The sequence below is a fragment of the Cimex lectularius genome, unplaced genomic scaffold (assembly GCF_000648675.2).
Source record: "Cimex lectularius strain Harlan isolate CLEC.00 unplaced genomic scaffold, Clec_2.1 scaffold62, whole genome shotgun sequence".
NCBI lineage: Eukaryota > Metazoa > Arthropoda > Insecta > Hemiptera > Cimicidae > Cimex > Cimex lectularius.
Genome location: NW_019392785.1, coordinates 1,326,600 through 1,349,135, shown reverse-complemented (window position 1 = coordinate 1,349,135; position 22,536 = coordinate 1,326,600). Strand labels below are relative to the sequence as shown.

Genomic DNA, 22,536 nt, shown 5'->3' with positions numbered 1-22,536 from the left:
TACATGTATTTGTTAAATTTAAACAACGGTTGTATATCCTAGGCCCTGAAGATGATAATAAATATCGAAACGGTGGCACGATAAAGAAAATGTTTTTCTGAAACCTACATCACACCAGACCTCATCTCACGATTTCTGAATAATCATCGACTAACGGTCACTAATCACCACACATATAGAACAACTTACTACCATTAATTTGAATTTATTAAGATCGATTATAGAATTGATTTGCGTTGACTAGATTACCAAAAAGGATCGAACATGCAGCTCATTATACTTCAACAATTTGGTGGATGGAATATTGGATGGAAATAATGTCCGAACAATAAACATTGTGATATTTTAATTATGCATTTGCAGGTTTGATGATGATCTGACAATATTTTGGGTGCCAGCGCACAACATAATACTGGGCAACGATCAAGCAGACAAACTGGGTAGAATCTATAATTGGGATAACGAGAGCAAAAATACAGTCCATCTCAAAATGGACGCATACAAAACAAAAAGAGATATGGACTAACTCCGGGGGTGATAGACAGTATTCTAATAATCATCACCCCTCATCAAAACTGGCAAATATATTGCTCCAGTTAGAAAGGATAAAACTAAAGTGGTAATACTAGTCACTGGCATCTGAGAAAACACCTGAACCTGGGTAAATTGGTAATAAGACTGATCAGACTGGAAGAGTCTACAATACGTAACTGTCCTAACTCCTGATTAAAACTCGCCCAAAATAGCATTCTTCCACAAAATCAGTTAGCCTGCTGAGTAAAAAAGCAGAAAAGATTTTATTAACGCAATTTACAAACAGATATACCTCTGTAGTTATTTGTGTCTATGGTGTCTCCTTTCTTGAACAGAAGAAAAATGATAGACTCTTTGAAGTTCGTTGGGAATTTATTTTGTATGTTAACAATTTTTTTCTTCTATAAAATTATTATTATAGACTTATACTTATTATAAACTAATTATTGTAAATAATTCTGTAATTGTATGAGAGCTCAAAACCCTAGTTTTGGCATAAGACTAGAGTCATAAGAGATAATCTCTCTGATGAGTAAACAATTATTGCAATTTGGAAATAAAATTGTCTCTAAAGTAAAACATTTGACAGCATATTATCTGATTTTCAACGTCTTTCACAAAAATTGAGGGAATTAACACGGTTTCCTTAGAAAGTTTATCTTCGATAGAAGTATGGTTTTCTTTTCAAAGGTATCGCAAACAGAAAGAATGGAAATTTATAAGTTTAAATAATTTCTTATAAAGAATCCGATTGTTTTAGTAATTGTACTATTAAGTGTTTTTAATTAGCAATGAGCCGCATTAATCTCAAACGATATGTTATAAATCATTTTGTAAAAATCTAGTAATACTGCACAATTGTCTAAACATATGTTTTGTTGACACAATTCCTTATAATTTAAAACATGGACGTTCAAAACTTTTACCTTTAAATACATCCCATACTTAAAATTTTATGTATTTCGCTTAAATAATTAAACCAAAATTCCAACAAAAAAATTGAAAAATTAAAATAAAATAAAAATGTCCGTCTGCAACATAAACACCCCTCAACCCCACTACATTCCAGGGTACATTCACGAATAATCTTTTTCCAACAAATCGTTTTATTTGAATTTTTCTGCAGGTACACAGGGCATGTACCGACATACGTATACAGAGTGGGGGATACCTTCGGATCGGCGACCCATAAGATCTTGTTGGATCCGAATACAAACCACAGCGATTCTCTGGTTCTATCCGACAGGACTATCACGGATTTCGAGGTTAGACAGACGCGACGATAAACCGAACGTATGAATAAACTGCTATTTTCTTAGATTTACAGGCCTCCGAAGAACGTTATTGATATAATCGAAAACCGGAAGCACCATGTCGATGCCAGGTACAAGCACCCGGTGGTTCCCGGGTACAGTGGTTTTGTGCCCATGGCGCACGGTCGGTCCGGCCAGAGATTCACCGTCCAGGTTGAAGAAGGTCTCGCCGACTTCGAAAAGATGCAGATAAGAAACAGACAGGCCGAAAACAGCTTGAGGAAAGAAATATCCGTACAATCCGGGGCTTTCCTTCCGAACATCGATGACAAACAGGTCCTTCACATTCTTCCATTCTTGTTAAATCGACAATTTTATCTCTTTTTCTTAAAATTGTCATTTGTGGCTGTTTTAGTTGGTGAAGAGTGAATTTAAACTACCGTTGTTGGAAGTGCGACCGGAGGCGTGTGCCATCTTGAGGGAGATTACCGTGCCGGAACCACCTTCCAATCCGACATCGTTATTGAACTCGGTATCTCCTTATTTCATGGAAGAATCCAACGATGACAAAGCTTTCAAACCGGGTACGATGGTTTCATTATCCTTTAAACATTTTCATTATTCCGTTATGCTTTAAACTATATTAATAGATCGGGCAGGTCCAGGGGAGTATGGAAAAAACTGGCATTCACATTGATTTTTACAATGGTTTAAAACACAACTCCCAACTTTTAGTTCAATTTTATAAAAAGTGAAAAATTAACATAAATTTAAACTTTCATAATATTATAAACTAGAGTATTCATATCATATGGTCAGCTCTAATAAGCATTTTATTTCATATAAAACCTGTTATTAGATCTCCATAAATATTTCAATAAGACGTCGGTAACAAAGAATTTAGTTCGACCATACTTCACCGAAATTTTGTAGCCCAAAAGTAAGACACATTTTTTAAAAATATGAACCAGAAAGTCTTGGACGAAAGGATATACAGATCTTACGCAAAGGGATATTTACGACCACCAGGAAGTGAGTGCATTTGATTTAAAGTAAACCATTTTCACCAAACCCTAGACAGAGTATAATTTTATACAGTTTCTTTTCAAACGGTTAATGATAATTTGACTAGCTTTGACCGGTTCGTAAGTTCGTTAAAATTGTGATTTTTGGTAATATGCTTCATGCGCGATATCCCGGATTTCGGCGATTACCAAAAGCTTCGGATACTAGTCTTCTTATGCCAGCCAAGACTAAAAATTAAAATTATTCCTGTGGTACAAGAGGGCTTAACGGCCAAGACTATGGTGTCCTACCGACTACCGGCATGACCCCTTTAGTTTTACTATTTCTAACTGGAGTAATGTGAGTTTTGATTAGAGATGTTTATCATGAGATTACTGTGTATGGCACCCTTACACTCGGTTCATATCTCATTTTATTTTGTGTGAAACCAATTTGAGGTGGACTGTATATTTGATCTCGTCATCCCAATTATAGGTTCTGCCCAGTTTGTCTTCTTGATCATTGCACAGCATTACGTTGTGCGCTGCCACCCAAGATATGTCAGGTTGATCCTTATCAAACCTGCAAATGCATAATTAAATATATCATAGATGTTTATTATTCGAACATTATTTCCTTCCACACCGAATTGTTGAAGTTTTTAATGAGCTGTATGTTGAATTCTTTTTGGTAATCTAGTCAACGTTAATTCGGTTCTATCATCGATCTTAGTAGCAAGTTTATTTTATTTATTTGATTTGTTGAGTTTTTATTTGATTTTGTGGTTTTCGAAGAAGACCCAATCAAATTAAATGTTTGGAATTTTGTGGCACCAAATTTAACCGAAATCTCTATATCTAAATTTGACGTGAAGAAAACACAATGAACACATAATAAACACATAAAGTAACATAATATAACATAAACATAATGTAACATGTAACACACAATCATATATAACCTTTTTTATGTAAATCAAAATTCAAATATGATGGTTGGACGAATTTAGTTTTCAATTTTATATTACCGATATTTTATGCATATATTAGGGTGGAGGACAATTAATGGTAAAAACTAATCGATAGCTATAGATATTATCAATTTTACTATCGATAGTCGGATAATAAGCAGGAAACTATTCTTACTGAAACGTCATTTCTTCTAAATAAGCAAATAGCGAACTGACGGACACAAGACAAGCTAACATAGACGGGCACCTATTTTTGGCTAACGTTTAAAAGGAACAATGCTAATTAAAATAATTTTATGAAATGGTGAGGAGAGGTCAGGATTGGAGTATTTTCATTCCTGACCTTATTCAGGTCATCTTCAGGGACTGAGTGAATTACAAAACATATGTTGATTGGAAAAATTCCAATACAGATGTAAATATAAATTTTAAACCAAGTATTTCATACTCACATAAAGCTTGGTGCTATTGTTGTAATGTCATATTTATTTCATTTGAAATTGTTGTGAAACATGAATTTGTATTCTGCTGTTTTTATATGATTATTATAAGGTGGGTAAGTTAGTTATTATGGACAATAAAGAAGAAAAGGTTAACATAAAAATAAAGTTTAATTTGCTTTATGGTGTTGGTGTAGATACACCTGAGTTTGCATGTATCTTTTATATATAATTAATGGTGTGGGTATTTCTGTTAATGTAAACCATTTTTAGAAAGTTGCATTTGTATTATATTTTTTTTTTCTGTGTTTAGTATTTGTATGTTATTGAAATCAAAGTTGTTTTTTTAAAATGGTGAATGGCTAATGCTATGAGATTAGTTTTTAGTATGTTACAGTCATAAATGTGTTGTTTCTTCCTTTTCCCAAATATTGTGCTGTAATTCCAATGTATGGAGCTGGGCAGTTTATATAGTTAATTTTATAATTACATCGAATTTGTAGGCTGCTGGTTTGGGTCTTTGACTTTGGAAAAAAGTGTTTGTACTGTTTTGTGGTTTTTGAAAGCTATTTTAATTTGGTCTGAGGAGAGAAATGTACGTAATATGTGTGAAATGTGTGTTGTCATACCAGTTTGACTTTGTGCGATTGGGTTGATGTTGCGTTGTGTACTGTGGAGGATGTTGTTTTGTGTAGTGCTGGGTTATAACTGTTTATAATTCTGTTAATTATGTTTTTAGGGTAGTTATATAAAATTTGTTTGAATGTATATTTTATAGGTCAAAGGATTCATGACTCACTGATATGATTCTGTGTAATAATCCTTCAACTCTCCGTATATTATTGTATGAGGAAGGTGGTGTGATGAATAATTGAGTTAGTGGTCTACGTTCATTGGTTTTTTTTTTTACAAGTGTGTCTAAGAACAATATTTTGTTTTCTGTTTAGCCTTCATGTGTGACTTGTGAGGTTGAAAGTTTTTAAATGTGTTTAATGTTGTTTGTATTCGATCTGAAAGTAATGCTGTTAGGATCAATGTATTTGGTGAAAAGTAGTAAGGTAGTTGTGTGATAAAAGTGTAGATAAAAGTGTCATATATCTGCATAGATCTATAGGCCTTGATCGCTGCTTATGGCTATGACGAATAATTGTAGAATTGATTGATGTATGTGAAATAACCATTTCTGCAGCAGTGTCGTAACATTGCTAATAAATTCACCGTTGAATATGGTGAAATATCGATGAAAAGTGTCTGACCTCTCGGACACAATAAATCATGATAAAGCTATGCTTGGATCATTAGAAAGTAAAATAACAGTTTTAAAAAACATTACAATTAAATTAAGTCGGTAAACTCAAGTGATACAAATTGTTGAAGAAATTTTACAATTTATCTTCAAACATGGCGGGAAAACACGAGATGGACGATAAAATAAACAAATGGGTTCTTGTTGCATGAAAATATGCTTTTTTCAAACTTTCTCCCGTCTTGGAATTAAAATAAACAGTAAATACCGTTTGATTTTTTGAAGAAAAAGAGAATTTTTCCACACCGGAACCGTTTCACAACTGGTATTAAAAAAAGGTTTCAATTCAAAATTATATAAATCCAAGGCCTTCTGGTTTTTTAATTGTTTAAAAATTTTTTTAAACTTTACTTTTCTAAAAAAATATATTTTACATCTACAAGTAATGTTTATTATTAATTAGACGATGTTTCTTTGTTTTATGTGGATGTTTCTTCTTATTTTTTTTTCTGCAGGGGGTGTCTTTCTGCTTAATTTTGATTTAGTTCCCACAGGCTGCGCTCCATAGCCCGCAGTCCACACAGTGTACAGTCTACACTGTACAGTGTACAGTCAGCCACTACTTCCTTGTTGTTCTCGTACAGGACACACACTTCAAAATTAATTTAAATCCAGTTTTTTCTGTGTGTTCTGCATCAAAATCTGTCATTTAATCCTACTAAAGTGTCCCTTCGAAAGAGATTTCTTCCAATCGGAAACGAAATTAATTTTTGGATTCTAATAGGAAACAAGGCAAGGCTTATTTATGACTAATTATTGACAATTTTGCTGTGGACGTTTCTCTTGGTCGAAAAATAATTTCTTCTTGATAGGAAATCGCCTTGTACAGATCACAAATATCAGTTAATGTATTTTACCTATATATTTTTTAATTTGAAGCCACTTTTATCATGAATCAAACCTTTCATAAAGCCTCACATTCAAAGTGAAATAAGTAATAGAAATATTTAAGAAAATATTCTTGTTTATTATATCACAGTTCGTACTGTAAAACAATACTACTTAGTCAAGTTCTCATTAGCATTAAGACATTTAGTAAACCTCTGACATTAATTTGTGAAAACTCACTTTGACCAGTTTGTCTCAAACTCACATTATTGTTAGCTCTTTTTCGTACGCTGACAAAGATCTGCAGAGTGATGATCCTTTGTAAGCAGGTGTGCTCTATGTGCTTATCGCTAAGCGATAAGAGAACGCCATAAAGGCTTTTTGAATAGGGTTTCAAATACAAGAAACCAGAAAGATATTCATAAGCATTATTTTTACAATGGCCTGTTTAGATGTGGTAACAAACAAAATCAAGTCAGTCTAGCTCTGATATGCCTATTCACAAGAACCTATTACCCCGAAATGATGCTTGCCATTAGCAGCTTTCACACCATCGAGCATCTTATGGGACTTAACTTCTACAGCTTCCTTGGTCCATACAATCGACTATTCAACTTGTCCCAATGGCTGCTTACTGAACTGGACTGAGTCTAGATGAGTCTTAAATTTGACTGACTGCATTCCATATCATCCCCTTTTATACCAATTCCCCAACCAGAGTAGGGGAGGAAATGAAAAAGCAAAAACTGTTGGGGCAAATAGAATCTGGAAGTTTTCATTGCGCAGCCTCATGATCGCTGGCTGTTTGGTGAAGTTGTATATCACCCACCTCGCTGACGTGACCCCAAATTTACGGTGTTCGATAACTGTCCACAACCTTCCCATACTAAATAACTCTTTTTATTTCTATGATTGTGTCTTTGCTCCCTTGTGGGTGTGAGACCCTGAGATTGACAGACATTTCTATTTTTTTTTTGACATGCCTTAACACTATTTTTAACTTATGTTAAGAAGGGACCAGCTTACAACTTGATCATTTCCAATCATCATGGTATTCTCACTAGTTCCCCTGTCAAACAGGTTTTGTTTGTGACTGGTGGGCTGGTGAATTACTTTTCTTAGCTGTGCCCATTTTACACATTTAAATAACATAACAGCGCCAAACCAGCGATGATGTGATAGACTGCTTATCAGTGATGACTGAATTATAAAGTTGATGGTGTGTTTTGGTCTGTGAGTTGATAAGCTCCTGTTAATTGGGTCCTGTCTGTACTCGTGGGTGAAGCTGCAATGCATTTCAGCTTTGCACCTTCAGTGAGGAGCAGTGCATTTGAGTCGCATAAAAACCCAAGAGTGTAGATGGTTCCAGTGACAGGCCATTCGACAAAAATATGCCAACAGTAAAAATGAAGTGGAATGAATTGTAGAATACTAATTATAAGTTTGTCACTTGATGAAAAATCAAATTGAAATCTCAACGTAAAAATTTTTATGTTAACTTTTTAAATTTGTTACAGGTTACACTGGCCATATCCCGTACGGATATTCGAAGTACGGCCAGGGCTATTCACCATACACAAATTCAGCTTTGTGCGATTTCACCTCTAACTACAGAAGGAGGCAGAACACAGAATGGGCGCCTGTGACGGCCGTGAGGCCGGATCCGCCGCTTCTCATCCAGCCAACTGAAATATACCACAAGCATATCGGGATGCTTCCGAATTACGGTGGACACGTGCCGGGATCGTTGTTCAGGTAAAGACGTAATTGGTTAAGATGGAGCAGAGACTTAAGTCGGAGATGCAATCTGCGACGAAAATGCATGTATTGATATACAGGTTCTTGCTGAAGTTTTACAAACAGCAGAAACTGTTTGACGAAAAGCTGTACGATCAGATCAAAATGTACTGTCTCATTTTAAAATCGCTTGATGACTATAACGAGCAGATTTTAATAAGGAGTACGTACAATATAGGAGTCCTTATCGCTATGTTTGACAGATGTGCATCGCCGAATGTACAGCTGTTTTTTGAGGTGCTTAAAGAAAATTTAGTGGTAAAGATGAAAAAGTTGAAACATTTAAAACGAAATGTAATGACGAACAAGAATTGTAAGGAACAAAAATGTTTGAAATTAACTCCAATGAGCAAAGTAGACGGTAGTGATGCCAGAACTGCCGAATTGATTTCCAAGATTAAAACCATGTATAATATGACTTATTCAGAAGAGACCAGATTGAGGTGTGCTAAAAGACATAGCAAACCACAGGAACTGAAGAAAAAGAAAAGAAAAAGATGGTCATTAGGGATCATTAGGACAAAGATGAAGAAAAAGAAAAAACAGGCGCAGGAAGTTAAATTAGGAAAGAGTGATGATCGAGCTCAAGGGACAAGCCCGAACTATATGAAGCACGAGGTGATTGAGTTAGACGACATAGAAGATCATGATGCCGATGATCAGCCCGATGATTTTGTAGATTTAGTCTCATTGGAAAGTGAAGACGAAATCTATGAAAAGGGAAAACTTCAAGAAATAAGAGATAAAACCGAGAGTGTTTTCAATTCATACAAAGTCGTACATTTAGACAAAGAAAGAAAAATGTCATACATGACCACAATGAACAAAGCGTATCAAGACATGAAGAAAAAGAATTCTTACTCGCTTGTCTCGACACTTCTGAATAAACTCGACATGTCAAGTTCAACTTATGATTATAGCCTTAACGAAATTGGCTTACTTCATACGGATGATCTATTGCAACGTAATGACGACTTGCAGACAAAAATTTTCTATAATCATGAAAGCATACCCTCTGGGGTTCATGGAAAAGTGCCATTCTGTACTGTCGGTCCTTTACAGGTCAGACGTTATGAAGATGAGGTTGTGTTTTATTGTACATTGGACGGTTGTAAAAACTGGTGCACTACAAAGCCAAGCTATCTCCACAGACATATACAAGCCAAACACAGCGAACTGACATTCGATTGGTCTTGCTCCCTATGTCCTATCATAGACATGACTTTCATCAAAACGTCAGATCTCTGTGATCTCGAATGGGCTTTCAAACACCTGATGGTGTTTCATATCGAGAGAAGAAACTACGGTCTATATTTATTGGAAAAATATCAAGACAAAAATGATAGCTACATACCCGGTGTAAATGATGAAGATAAGACGGAGATAAAAATTGATTCTGTAATCACTTTAAATCCATCTTTTAAACAAGACAAGTACAACTTGCACAAAAATTCAAGAGTTCCTAAGTTGTTTGTGTGCCCGATATCAAATTGTGAGTTCACTTCGGATTGCGAGATGGCTAGTTTTAAACATTTTTTCAATGAATTTGATGAATTGGAATACCATAAATGTACTTATTGCGAACTGTCTTTCAAGGAAGCTTTCTCTTACTGTGGTCACATCTTAGACGAGCACGGCTTTGACAAATATCAATGCACCTATTGTATGTACAGATCCATTTCGAAGAATAATGTTGTACACCATCAAATGGATCAACACACATCAAATAGTATTAGGATTTTAAGCAATAAAGATAAAAAACATTTTAAAAATAAAAGAAAGGAAAGTGATATTTCAGTTGACCTCGTGCCTTATAAGTGCACTAAAAAGAACTGCAATTTTCAAACAAACATCAGTAAGTTTTTCAGTGACCATCTCACAAGATCCCATGTAAATATGAGTTATACGTGTCAGCACCCGAATTGTAGTTTCAAGACGAACATTCCTCACACCCTCATCGAACATATGCCATCACACGCAATCGCAGAATTCCAGTGTAAATATTGTCCGTACGCTTCAAACAATCCCCAGGCGATCCGTCGTCACATGTATCAGACACACGCCTCAAAGCATCCTTATTGTTTTCAAAGGATTCCTTTTATTTCAGAGTCTGAGAAAATTTCTAAACAATATTCGAACATTTCCTCTTTGAGCACAAATGTGGAAGACGTGGTTCTCATAGATTTAGATTCCTGCGTAGCAGAAAATCTATGGGATCACGAGGTGATAAATGCAGAAGAGTATGAACGATCGTTGAACAGTTACGACTGTAATGTGCTGGTGGAACAAGAAACATGCAAAGAAGACGTCGAAGACGATAAAACAGAAGGCTATGAAAAAATTGTTTTGAGCGATTCTGAACACGAGGACACACCACAGGTAAAGAACAAAACACTAAGGATTTCAAACTCTAATCCAGAAAGTTCAACCCCTAATCATAATTCCCTTTTAACGCTTGTTGACACTGAAAACACAGAAACCAGAAACGCTTCAGCTAACAATGCAAAACTGCCTATTCTTATGAATGTTAATTGCATAACACAACAAAAAATGGTGGAAAAAAAGACTTTGTTGTTTATACCCACTATGTCAGAACCAAGCTTGTCCTCTCCAAGTCTGTCATCACCTACAACTTTTTCGAGTGTGAGTGATGAATCAAATTCATCAGTACTATCAAGACTGACATTGCAGAACAAAGACGCTGCATCTTCCACTTCTGCCAGCACCATTTCATCGTACACTAACGGTATTCCACAAAATAATCCTAGCAATGGTGAATCAAATAGTAAACAGGCACCTAGTACTTCTAAAAAGATTGTCAAAGTTCCAAAAAGAAAATCAGATTTGACTTCATCACTATCTGACACTTCAAAATCAATACACCAAAACAACTTACGAAATGTAGCTAAAAAATCAACCACAAAAAATGGATTATTTTGAAAAGTCAGTCATCTTTTTTTTTACCATTGTTGAGTGCATAAATCTAAATTATGCATTTTAATGTATTTTATTACGTGTTATGTATTTTTTAATACGAGTGTCAAGTAATTCATGACAAAAATGTCTGTATATAGCAGTATTAATATTATTTTTTAATTGTATTAAAATAAAGTTCCTGTTTTATGATTATATGTTTTTTTCCAAACCATTCTCAAAAAATACGCGTATATTTTTTATATGCGGAAGAATAAAAAACTAATATGTCATCAAGGAAAACAAGAAATGCAGTAACAAGAAGATATTGAATTTGTGAGATAAATAATAGTTTAAGAATATAATGGAATATTCTTGAAACCTAAAATTATATTCTTTATCACTATTTTATATATTGTTAATTGTATTTAATTTAGTTTTGTTTGGGTATGACAGAGAACTATACCCTTTATTATACTTTCCTGTTTCCAGTCAGGTGAAATTTCCAGTCATGTACAGTTTAAATTAAAAATTCAAGTTTATAACTTTTGTAAATAATGGATTTTTAAGTTGTTCCGTTATGTCATAATTGAGATATTGTTTAAATAAATGTGCATACTCAAAGAATAACATTTTTATTTACACCATGTCTTCAAAAACAAATCAAAGTTTATGAAAATAAACAATTTAGAATTTAAACATGCCTTTAACTCAATTAGCTTAATATGAAATATATCACAAAGAATGTTTTCTAGGGCTGGTAAAACTTATGGCAATGACACGAAGGACGCGAAGAGGTGGCTGAGGGGCGACTTCTCATGATTGAGAGGCCCCGGGCAAGGATGGATTCATGGTCACATCTTGCTGGCCCCACAAGCCCATTTCTTGAGTATCTGCTCGGCTTTCTGAAGATTCTCATCTTTCTGTTTCGAGGAGCGAATTAATAAATCTTTAAACCGGTCATTACATTATTTTATTTACTTACTTTTATGAAGCAGTATCGAATATAATTTTCACCTAAGTTCTTGTGTTCGGTGCCATAAAATGCTGATGGTGGAATGCCCTGGAGCTTTTGGTTCTTGGTCATCCACTTGGCGAACTTGTAATCTTTGTATTTGTCATTCTCTTGGTCTAACGCAACCCTGTCAGCTGAAAAAAAGTAATTTAAATTAATTTTTTAGAACTAGGTGTTTGGACTTATTTTAATCATACCCAACGGTGTCCAATCTACCATCATGAAATAACCACCCTCCGGTATCGTAGGAATCATTCCGATTTCTGTTATAAATTTGGCCATGTAATCTCGTTTCTCTCTTAGTTCTTCAGCCAAACTTACAAAATAACAATCAGGTGAATCAATTCGTGATAACTCCAGCTCCAAACTTCTTGCTATCGCTTCCTTAAACATAATTACACATTTATAATCAAGAATCACAAAATAAAAGCCTTGTAAGCAAAAATATTGCAACTGGATATATTTACCGATATTGGAGTGGTAATGGAATTCAAAATGTTCTGATGTACAACTTGCAAGTTATGGATGAGGTTTGCCGGACCGTAAGCCCAGCCCGTTTTCCAACCAGTCACACTGAGTGTCTTTCCCGCAGATCCAATCGTGATCGTCCTCTCCCACATGCCAGGCAATGTCGCTTAAACAAAATTGAAATAAACTTTGTACATTGCATTTATTGCAAAGCCGTACCTATTCGTACATGCTTGTAAGGCTTGTACACCATCCATTCGTAGACCTCATCAGAAATACAGACAACGTTCCACTTTTTGCAAAGGTCCGCAATCATTGTGAGTTCTTCCATGCTGAATACCTTACCTACAGGGTTGTGAGGTGTGTTCAGGAGGATAAGCTTTGTCTTTGAACTGAATGCACAAGAAAGCTCGTCTTCATCAAGCTTCCAATCGCTTGACATGATTGTGCCATTTTTTTTGGTCTAAAATAGAAAAAGACTTTTGCTAATTAAAGTAATTCCTTTGGTACAGGAAGGGCTGAATCCACAGCAGCACAAATAGACAACTAACCATTGGGTAAAGAGGGGTCAGAACCATTTTACAAAACATTTAACTTATTTTAATAATTACGTAAAGCACACTGGGAGAAAAGAATTAACGTTAATGCTGACCACATCCGGTAAACAGATGGTTCCAAATATGGGACAGGAACTGGCATTTATGGAAATAAACCAAGGATTAGAATTTGTATAAGCTTGGGCAATATGCGACTCTCTTTCAAGAGGAACTGTGTTTATGGAACACTGTGCCAAGGAGATTTAAAAAAAAAGGAATCATTAACAAAACAATAGTCATCTATTTGAACATCCAAGTGGCACTTAGGGAATTACATTGGGCATAATTACCCTTGCCTTTGATACCAAGGCACACAGGGCAGAGGGTCAATGAAAAGGCCTATAAATTGGCCCTGAACCCTTTTGTGGCATGCCAAATTGCCAAAAAAGTGAATCCATCAGGCAATGGATTTTAAATAAGTCCTCCATTCAATTGGAATGAAGTTCAAGGACAGACTTGCAAAAAATTCAACAAAAGACCATCACAAAAACTAACTGTAGAACTACTAAAGCTAGGAATAGAATAATAGCTGACTGCTAACTAGATACAGTAGAATCTAGAGGCATAGTGTAGACTGAGTGCAGAAACAAGCCTGTGCTGACAGGAAAGAGAGCTAGCAGAACATGTCCTTTGTTGGTATGAAGGCTTATGTAAGCTGAAATTTTGACGCCGAGAGGTTTGGGCCTTAAGCTCTAGACAACAATGGAGATGCAAACCACTACTGCTCGTGTTGCAAAGATCCTAAAGAGAAGCCGGCTCCTACTAATCTACTACTACCTAATCTAATCTAATCTTGGGAACTTCCATTGCATTTAATTTGCTTATCAATAAAAAATAATTTACAAATAGTAGTTATTAATATATTGAATTATATATACTTACCATTCGCAATGGAACAAAAACAGGTTTCCCATTTGCAGCAGCTACCATTGGCTCATAACAGTCAAAAAACGGTTCTATCAGTATGACCTCATCACCAGCATTGACTAAACCGAGTATAGCACAGTACAGAGATTCATAAGCACCGGCAGTCGTGATTATATCAGTCATTGGGTTAATATCATGTCCGGTCATTTTTGAGTATACTTTGCTCAGAGCGTTGACAAGACGCACATGGCCCTTAAATATAATTCAACGATGAAATGACTATACAAATTTTTGTACTTGAGCTTACAAATCCTCGGCAGTACTGATGCAGGAGGACATTGTCATCTTTGGCAACATCAGCCAATGCTTGGGTGACATGCGAGGGTGCTGCAAAATCAGGAAAGCCTTGGCCGAGGTTGAGCGGTTTGTGCTCAGCAGCCAGCGCGATGAACTCAGCCCTGAAAACCAAACCGATACAGACAACCGAACATTTCAACTCGACAAACACTCACCATACTGTCTTTTCTGAGCCTTTGTACTTTGACGGTAGTTCAAATTTGCCTTCCAACGTTGACATTGCTTTGAAGTTAAATAAATTCAAAGAATAAGATGGCTTTTGTGATATTAATTTCCTCAGTCCTTTATACATCTGAAAGAATATGTTCATTAAACATAAAATTTATATTTGTATACGTATATTAAATTATCCAATATAACTTTTTATTAATTTATAATACGTACAAAAGTACAGTGGAAAAGTTGAAGTTTTTTGGATTAATTGCGTCTGATAAGAGTAACCTTCCAGTAGATAAGATAAAAACATCACCCTTGTCCCTTGTTATTTTTTGAAAAAGTTTGTTCTTACCTTCGTTAATGTGAAATGCTTATTTTAATTTTGATTGTTAAAATCAAAAATGTTAAATTCCTGGAACTTATTAATTCTCGGGATTTTGACAGAGGTAGACGTTCGAAGGTTTGTGATGTGGTTGATACTAAATCCAGTCGACCAATTATCGCTTTTTTTATTTTTTATACATATATTTCATTTTCAAGCTCACATGACTAGAGGTCATTCCCCTACAGGCAGAAAACGTTAAACTTATTTATCATATATATAGTTTATACACTGATGTACAAAATTAACACATCACCCTTAAATTTTAATGCATTTAGGGTTATTCATATCTTGTATTCCAAAAAGGTTTGGTTGTAAAAATAAGAAATTTAAAACTTAAATGTTTATTATTATTAAAAATAAATAAAAATGTAAAAAAAGTATGTCTCCTCTAAAGCTGAGGAAAAGCCTTTGCATTTTCCTTGGAAAAGATTTCCAAGAATTTTTGCCCATTCATCAAGAATCATTACGTGGTGCTCATTGTAAAGAAATGTTATTCCATTAAAATTTTATTTATTAAAAACTCCCATTTATTATTTTTATTGCATGTAAAATTGTTGTAAAATTAAGCTCACTTGATCTATAAAGGACTTAGGTGTTATATTTTACCACAAACTTTCATTTCTCTTACATATCAATGTGATAGTCAATAAAGCATTTAAACTATTAATTTTATATTTTCTAAGGAGAAATACATCTGACTTCACTAACATAAGTTGTTTAAAAAGTTTTATATTTCTCTCTGGTAAGATCTGTACTTGAGTACAACTCCCATATATGGCATATATGGTCACCCCACTATAAAATTCAATTCATGACATTGAAAAAGTGCAGAATAATTTCCTAAAATACTGTGCATTTAAACCAGTTTAACCATATATGACACTGTTACTATTCCTGTGCTACTGACCAAATTATCTCTGGTAGTAAGAAGGAACACTTATGACTTAATTTTCCTATTCAAAATTGTCAACAACCAAGTTGAGACCATATTGTTAAATAGAATTTATTTAAATGTCCCTTGTAAAAGTACTAAGAATACCAATTTGTTTTTTTATTTTTTTTCCTTATCGTAACTATTTCTATTATGCCTCTATTGAAAGAGCTTGTTATCTTGCTAACTGTTATGACATTGATTTATTTTGTGTCTCTATATCAAAAATCAGACATTTACTGGTAAATTACAATTAGCATTGTATTGCTTTATCAAAATGGCCAAGTACCATGTATACCAGTGGTTCCCAAAGTGATCCCTACGGACCCCCAGGGGTATCATTCAGGGGGTCCGTGGTAAATTAAAATTGATTTGGGGATCTCTGAACAACGTCAGGGGGATTAATATAAAATAATATAAAACAGAAGTACGTTGGTTATCTAAAAGTGCATGTTTAAATCCATTTTATGTGCTCTTTGATTCAGTGTTGGAATTCCTGAATTTCATTAACCCAAAAAATGACATAGCCTTTATGACTGATTTATTTGCCAAATTTAACAAAACTAATTTGAAACTACAAGGTGACCAATTAAATTTTATCAAAACTAAAAAACCTTTTTGAAAATCTAGCCAGCTCATTTTTATTTCCCTAAAAATGCATATAGTAAACAGCGTCAGTATAAATGATTTTTACCAAACAATTTGAAATATTGTTTTTCCTGACTGTGCTGCTTACAAGCCTATTGCAGGTGCTAGTTAGTATTCAGCAAACTGGCTGCAGCTTATGGACCCATCTCCTTGAATTCCAATGCGGTGACCATTTCCGTTCAGATTTGTCGAGTTACACTGACAAAATAATCTCACTCATGAGCCTATTCAAATATCCAACGTTGGAAATACCTTAGTTCAAGAATCTATTTTAGACAGTTTCAGTCGTTGGTTTTAGATTATATGTAGTTATATAGTAGCTCGTAGATTTCATTAAATAATATAAGAAACTGCTAATTTGTTTCAGATATTTCAAACAGATATGAAAATTTGAATAATTTTACACTTAGTACAGTCAATGATCATTGGATTATTTTTAAACTATAGTAAGATAAGTACCATACAGGAACCCTGAAGATGGCAATAAAAAGTTGGAAAAGTAGCAGTTATTTTTAAAAAGACTACTAGATGTTCCATTATAGGTTGAATCATTAAAAAACTAGGGTTGAAAAAAAAAAAACATCTCAACATAATAACTAAATATAAAATATTTTTTAAATATGAACGGCCATAAATAAAAAAAACAATTAGAGGAAATAAAAAGCAGTTATTAGATTAAAGATAAAAAAAATAACCTTTAAATTAAAAGGAAAGAGAAAAGGATTTTGGGAGAAAACAAATAAGGAATTATGCCATGTAGTAACAGTTATATTTAATATGAACAAATATTCTACAAAATACTGTTTTAAATAATTTTAAAATTCATTATTTAAATTTTTTTTGTTCTTGAATCGAGGGATATTGCACATCTAAATAGTCTTTGAGCGAGTTACACATTGTTCTTGCAGAACTACTGCGATGTATAAATTTATTTACAGCCTCGTCCAATTAAGTGGCAAGTCTTCCATTTAGAAATGATCGATTTATAATGACGATGATATAATAATGAAGCTAATTATTTTTTAAAAAAATTAACGCTAGAGACCATTGCACTTATTTATGGGCAACTTAAAGATTGATATTTCTCTGTTTTTTAAATAAACTATAATTTACTTTGGCTTAGCCATACACAGTTAGTTTTCAATTTGCCCATTTGATATATTCACATTGTTAACACTTACAATAATTAAAAAATTTGAGACAACTAACTTACAGAAGAAAACTAACAAACTATAACAATAAATAACAACAAAAATGATTTTCTTTTTTTATTTATTAAAACTTTATAATTAATTATTTGTAATTATTTATATAATTTATAGTTTAATAATGTTGTTCATTTATATGTAAAAGAAGTAAACTTTTATCGAATTCAAAAAGTTTGAATATACGTAAAAGCCAAAGGTCTAGGATTATAATACTGTTTTCTTTTTTAATTTCACTTTTTCTTTTCTTTCTTTTATTAATGTTTTTTTTTATTTTTCAAAATGTTCCAAATATATTTACAAGAAATTACAAATATACGACCACTGGACAAAAGACAAAAGCACCGTTATACACAAGGATATTATCTACAGTGTCTGTACATATTTACAAGAGGGCTATGTCGGTGCAGTATACCAATTAGGGGACGAGGAGTTGGGTTTGTTGTAGAGGTGGAACGCCGGGGCGGGGTTTGAGGAATAGAACTGGGGCTGTTCGATAGAAGTCGTCGGATAGGGCTCCAAGGGATGGACGGGATACGGTTGGGGCTTCAATGGCAGTGGCTGCGCGGGGCCTTCGATGTACTGCGGCCTCAGGACTTCCGGGTAGCCGACAGGAGGGCTGTCGAAGCCGGAGTGCAGCGGTTGTTGGTGTTTGGGGTCATCGCGGAATGATAGTCCACCGTGTAGTTATGGCGCAGGGGAAAGTCGTTTTTCTGGATGTATTCCTGGGGGTAGGAACCGTCGGAGCCCGGCGGGGTTGGCAGAGGTCCCATCTCGGGTCCGTAATATCCCGAGGGCCTGGTGACGTTGGCCCTTATCACGCTCTCCCTGTTGGCGTACAGTTGACGGAGGAGGGTCGAAGCGGGCAGGTGCTGCCGAGCGGTGGCTGGTTCAAAGCTCCTATCCATTGTATCGTGCTCCTCTGCTGCTGCGCTTTAAGCAGGGCGTCCGTGCTGAAGTCCGTGTGGGCTTTGTCCGGCGGCGGGAGGTGCTTGGACCTGGCCTGTTCCAGCTCCTTCACCGTGCCTCCGGCTCCGTCTGAGTCCTCTTGGCCCTTGGGGCTGCTAGCCAAGACGGACGACTGGCAAGAGGAGCTGGCCGGGCTGAGGACCGGGTACCTCTTCCTCACTGGAGCTTGCCTCTCTTCTTCTTCAGAGCTACACGAACTCTCCTCCTCACCGACTTTTCTCTTCACACCTCGTCTTTCCCCCACGAGTTTCTTCATCGGTCTAAATCTATGAAAAGGGAAAACTTCAAGAAATAAGAGATAAAACCGAGAGTGTTTTCAATTCATACAAAGTCGTACATTTAGACAAAGAAAGAAAANCTTCCTCCAGGGCCTCTTTTAACTTTACAACTACTTGAAAGTACATCACCCTATAATTAAATGATTTCTACAGCTTTACAGGTACAAAGTATGCATATGACTGTCGGTGATACATGGTAGTAATAGTTTAATAAAGATTTTGTTTTGAATATTATCTGGAGGAGGAAGGAGACCTCGTTCAAATCCCAGCTCTGTGCCTTTTAAATTATAGTATGAAAAATGAAAAGTAGTTTAAAGCTTCCTTGACTCTGAACAGGAATTACTTTACTTTTATTGAGCAGAGAGGATTGGTTCTTTTTTTGTTGGGGGGGGGGAGCGAAACGGGAATCGAACCTAGAACTGCAGGATCTAAGCCGAGAGTCTGACACGCTTATTCGGCTACCCGAGATCCCATCTAAATATAAATCAACTTAAATATTTATTTTTAAAGACTATTTTTCACAACTTCATAGAGAAAAGAAAACCGAACGAGACGTAGTGTGTAGATAACTGTGAGATTTCGCTTTGTAGCCAGTTCCATGGAATGTTCATCAAAGAAAAAAAAAGTACTGCATGGGGGGAATGGTGGTCTGTAAGGCTGTAACTAATACACGAAGTTACATACAGTTACAGAACAATATATTTACTAAACAGGACTTGTTATACAAACTGCAAAATAACACCTTGCGACGTTCAATGCTTATATGCACTGCTGTAGGATACATTTAATAACTGAAAGAAAACAAAACCGCTTCGGCCAAAACGCACATCATACCGATGCATGTGTCACAACCTAGCAAAACCGCTCCGTGTTTCAGCGCCCTCAGTCGCTCCGAACGTCAACCAGTGAATTACCTTCTCAAAATGGATGACGATTTCTTGTGCTACTCTTCTGTTTATTTACATATTTTATTTATTGTTTATTTACAAAGCAAAAAATCGAAGAGAAAATGGTGTAACAAGTGGCTCCTGAACAGAAGCCGTAATACCCTTTTCAATTTGATGAAAGTACTTTCCCTTGAACCCGCTGATTGGAGGAACTATTTAAGGATGGATGAAACGTCTTATTTATTCATTATATTTAGTGTTCTATTGACCAAATTACTTCTCTCAATTATTTAATCTTTTTTGGAAGGTTATGGTTGAAAAGAGAAGCTAGTGCCACGAGCGGGATCTGAATCCATGGCCTTCGGCTAAATACGCCGCTGCTCTACCACTTGAGCTATCGTGACTTCGATCCTCTCCGACACCAAAAAATGGCAAGAAGAGAGAAAATTCGAAAGATTGCAGGTTGAGATGGGGAGTTGGTGACCGAGTGGATAGAACTATCGAAGTCAGTATAGCTAAAGTGGTTAGCGCAGCGGCGTATTTAGCCGAATGTCGTGGATTCGAATCCCCCCGTGACACTATTTTTTCATTTCAACCAAAACCTTACAAAAAAAAGATTAACGTCTTATTTATATTTACTCCAGCTTGTTACCCCCTTGATTAGAAAACAAAAGACAGTTATGAGAGAAATCATCACTACATGAAAGGTTGGCAACCACATTACGATTTCTCGCTACAGTGATGAACTACATAGAACTTAAGTTCTCTACTTCGATTTTTGATCATTGTTAGGGGTTATCAATACCGCATCTCTCATTGCATTTGTATCCTTTGTTTTGAAAACGTCGACCAACTGGTTGCGGACCGAATTTCTTTTATTAATATCGTGGTAATCATTGTCCACAACTTTCCGTAAACATAGTAAACTTTCATACAATTCAATCACCTCAACAATAAAATCTCGATTGGATGTCATTACCAATAAAGAATAAACGTTCTTGACTTTTTGAGAATGTACGACGGAGATATTTCCTCAGTGACAGAAAGACGGAGACCGCGCCGAAAAAACGAGGGTTTTCCCATTCATGATCATGCCAGCGCGCCAAAATCCCCACCCTCCACGCCAGGTTTTCCCATTCACGAAAGCGCCATGCCGACGTCGCGCCATAGATATTTGGAGTGGAGCGATGGAGTTTGGACCGGTCGAATATTCGGCACAGCCGGGCACGCCAGTTCAGTTTTGCCATTGACGTGGTTTTTGGAACGGCGTCGCTCCGTTTGGCCTTGGAGCGATCGTGAATGGCCACCTTAATAGCTGACTGCTAACTAGATACAGTAGACTCTAGAGGCATAGTGTAGACTGAGTGCAAAAACAAGCCTGTGCTGACAAAAAGAGAGCTAGCAGAACATGTCCTTTGTTGGTGTGAAGGCTTATGTAAGCTGAAATTTTGACGCCGAGAGGTTTGGGCCTTAAGCTGTAGACAACAATGGAGATGCACACCACTACTGCTCGTGTAGCGAAGATCCTAAAGAGAAGCCGGCTCCTACTTTAATCTAATCTAATCTTGGGAACTTCCATTGTATTTAATTTGCTTATCAATAAAAAATAATTTGCAAATAGTAGTTATTAATATATTGAATTATATATACTTACCATTCGTAACGGAACAAAAACAGGTTTCCCATTTGCAGCAGCTACCATTGGCTCGTAACAGTCAAAAAACGGTTCTATCAGTATGACCTCATCACCAGCATTGACTAAACCGAGTATAGCACAGTACAGAGATTCATAAGCACCGGCAGTCGTGATTATATCAGTCATTGGGTTAATATCATGTCCGGTCATTTTTGAGTATACTTTGCTCAGAGCGTTGACAAGACGCACATGGCCCTTAAATATAATTCAACGATGAAATTACTATACAAATTTTTGTACTTGAGCTTACATATCCTCGGCAGTACTGATGCAGGAGGATATTGTCATCTTTGGCAACATCGGCCAACGCTTGGGTGACGTGCGAGGGTGGTGCAAAATCAGGAAAGCCTTGGCCGAGGTTGAGCGGTTTGTGCTCAGCAGCCAGCGCGTTGAACTCACCCCTGAAAACCAAACCGATACTGACAACCGAACATTTCAACTCAACAAACACTCACCATATTGTCTTTTCTAAGCCTTTGTACTTTGGCAGTAGTTCAAATTTGCCTTCCAACGTTGACATTGTTTTGAAGTTAAATAAATTCAAAGAATAAGATGGCTTTTGTGATATTAATTTCCTCAGTCCTTTATACATCTGAAAGAATATGTTCATTAAACATAAAATTTATATTTGTATACGTATATTAAATTATCCAATATAACTTTTTATTAATTTTTATTACGTACAAGGGTACAGTGGAAAATGTTTTTTTGATTAATTGCGTCTGATAAGAGTTACCTTCCAGTAGGTAAGATAAAAACATCACCCTTGTCCCTCGTTATTTTTTGAAAAAGTTTGTTCTTACCTTCGTTAATGTGAAATGCTTATTTTAATTTTGATTGTTAAAATCAAAAATGTTAAATTCCTGGAACTTATTAATTATCGGGATTTTGACAGAGGTTTCGAAGGTTTGTGATGTGGTTGAAACAAAATCCAGTCGACTAATTATCGCTTTTTTTTTGTTTTTTATACATATATTTTATTTTCAAGCTCATATGACTAGAGGGTTATTCCCCTACAGGTAGAAAACGTTA

General features: G+C 35.6%; 2 protein-coding genes across 5 annotated transcripts; one reads left to right on the top strand and one right to left on the bottom strand.

Moving 5' to 3' along the window:
• Positions 1–1,395: 1,395 nt before the first annotated feature.
• On the top strand, positions 1,396–12,009 carry LOC106666337 (UPF0605 protein GA14893-like). The gene is made up of 6 exons (XM_014393448.1): positions 1,396–1,604; positions 1,661–1,799; positions 1,854–2,123; positions 2,203–2,371; positions 7,854–8,091; positions 11,802–12,009. Exons 1-6 carry the CDS (start codon positions 1,558–1,560, stop codon positions 11,866–11,868), a joined length of 930 nt encoding a protein of 309 aa, XP_014248934.1. The 5' UTR covers positions 1,396–1,557; the 3' UTR covers positions 11,869–12,009.
• On the bottom strand, positions 11,666–22,474 carry LOC106666336 (kynurenine--oxoglutarate transaminase 3). 4 transcript variants are annotated; one of them, XM_014393444.2, is made up of 9 exons: positions 22,308–22,474; positions 21,960–22,096; positions 21,755–21,905; positions 21,463–21,699; positions 12,749–12,992; positions 12,529–12,695; positions 12,259–12,445; positions 12,032–12,195; positions 11,666–11,969 (listed from the first exon to the last, which is right to left on the bottom strand). In XM_014393444.2, the coding sequence occupies exons 2-9, from the start codon at positions 22,094–22,096 to the stop codon at positions 11,901–11,903; spliced, it is 1,356 nt and encodes a 451-aa protein (XP_014248930.1). In that variant the 5' UTR covers positions 22,308–22,474; the 3' UTR covers positions 11,666–11,900. The 4 variants fall into 4 exon arrangements, with proteins under 4 accessions (XP_014248930.1, XP_014248931.1, XP_014248932.1 ...); XM_014393445.2 differs by having other exon boundaries at positions 22,189–22,443; XM_014393446.2 differs by lacking the exons at positions 21,463–21,699; positions 21,755–21,905; positions 21,960–22,096; positions 22,308–22,474 and adding exons at positions 14,008–14,244; positions 14,300–14,450; positions 14,505–14,641; positions 14,734–15,052.
• Positions 22,475–22,536: the final 62 nt, after the last annotated feature.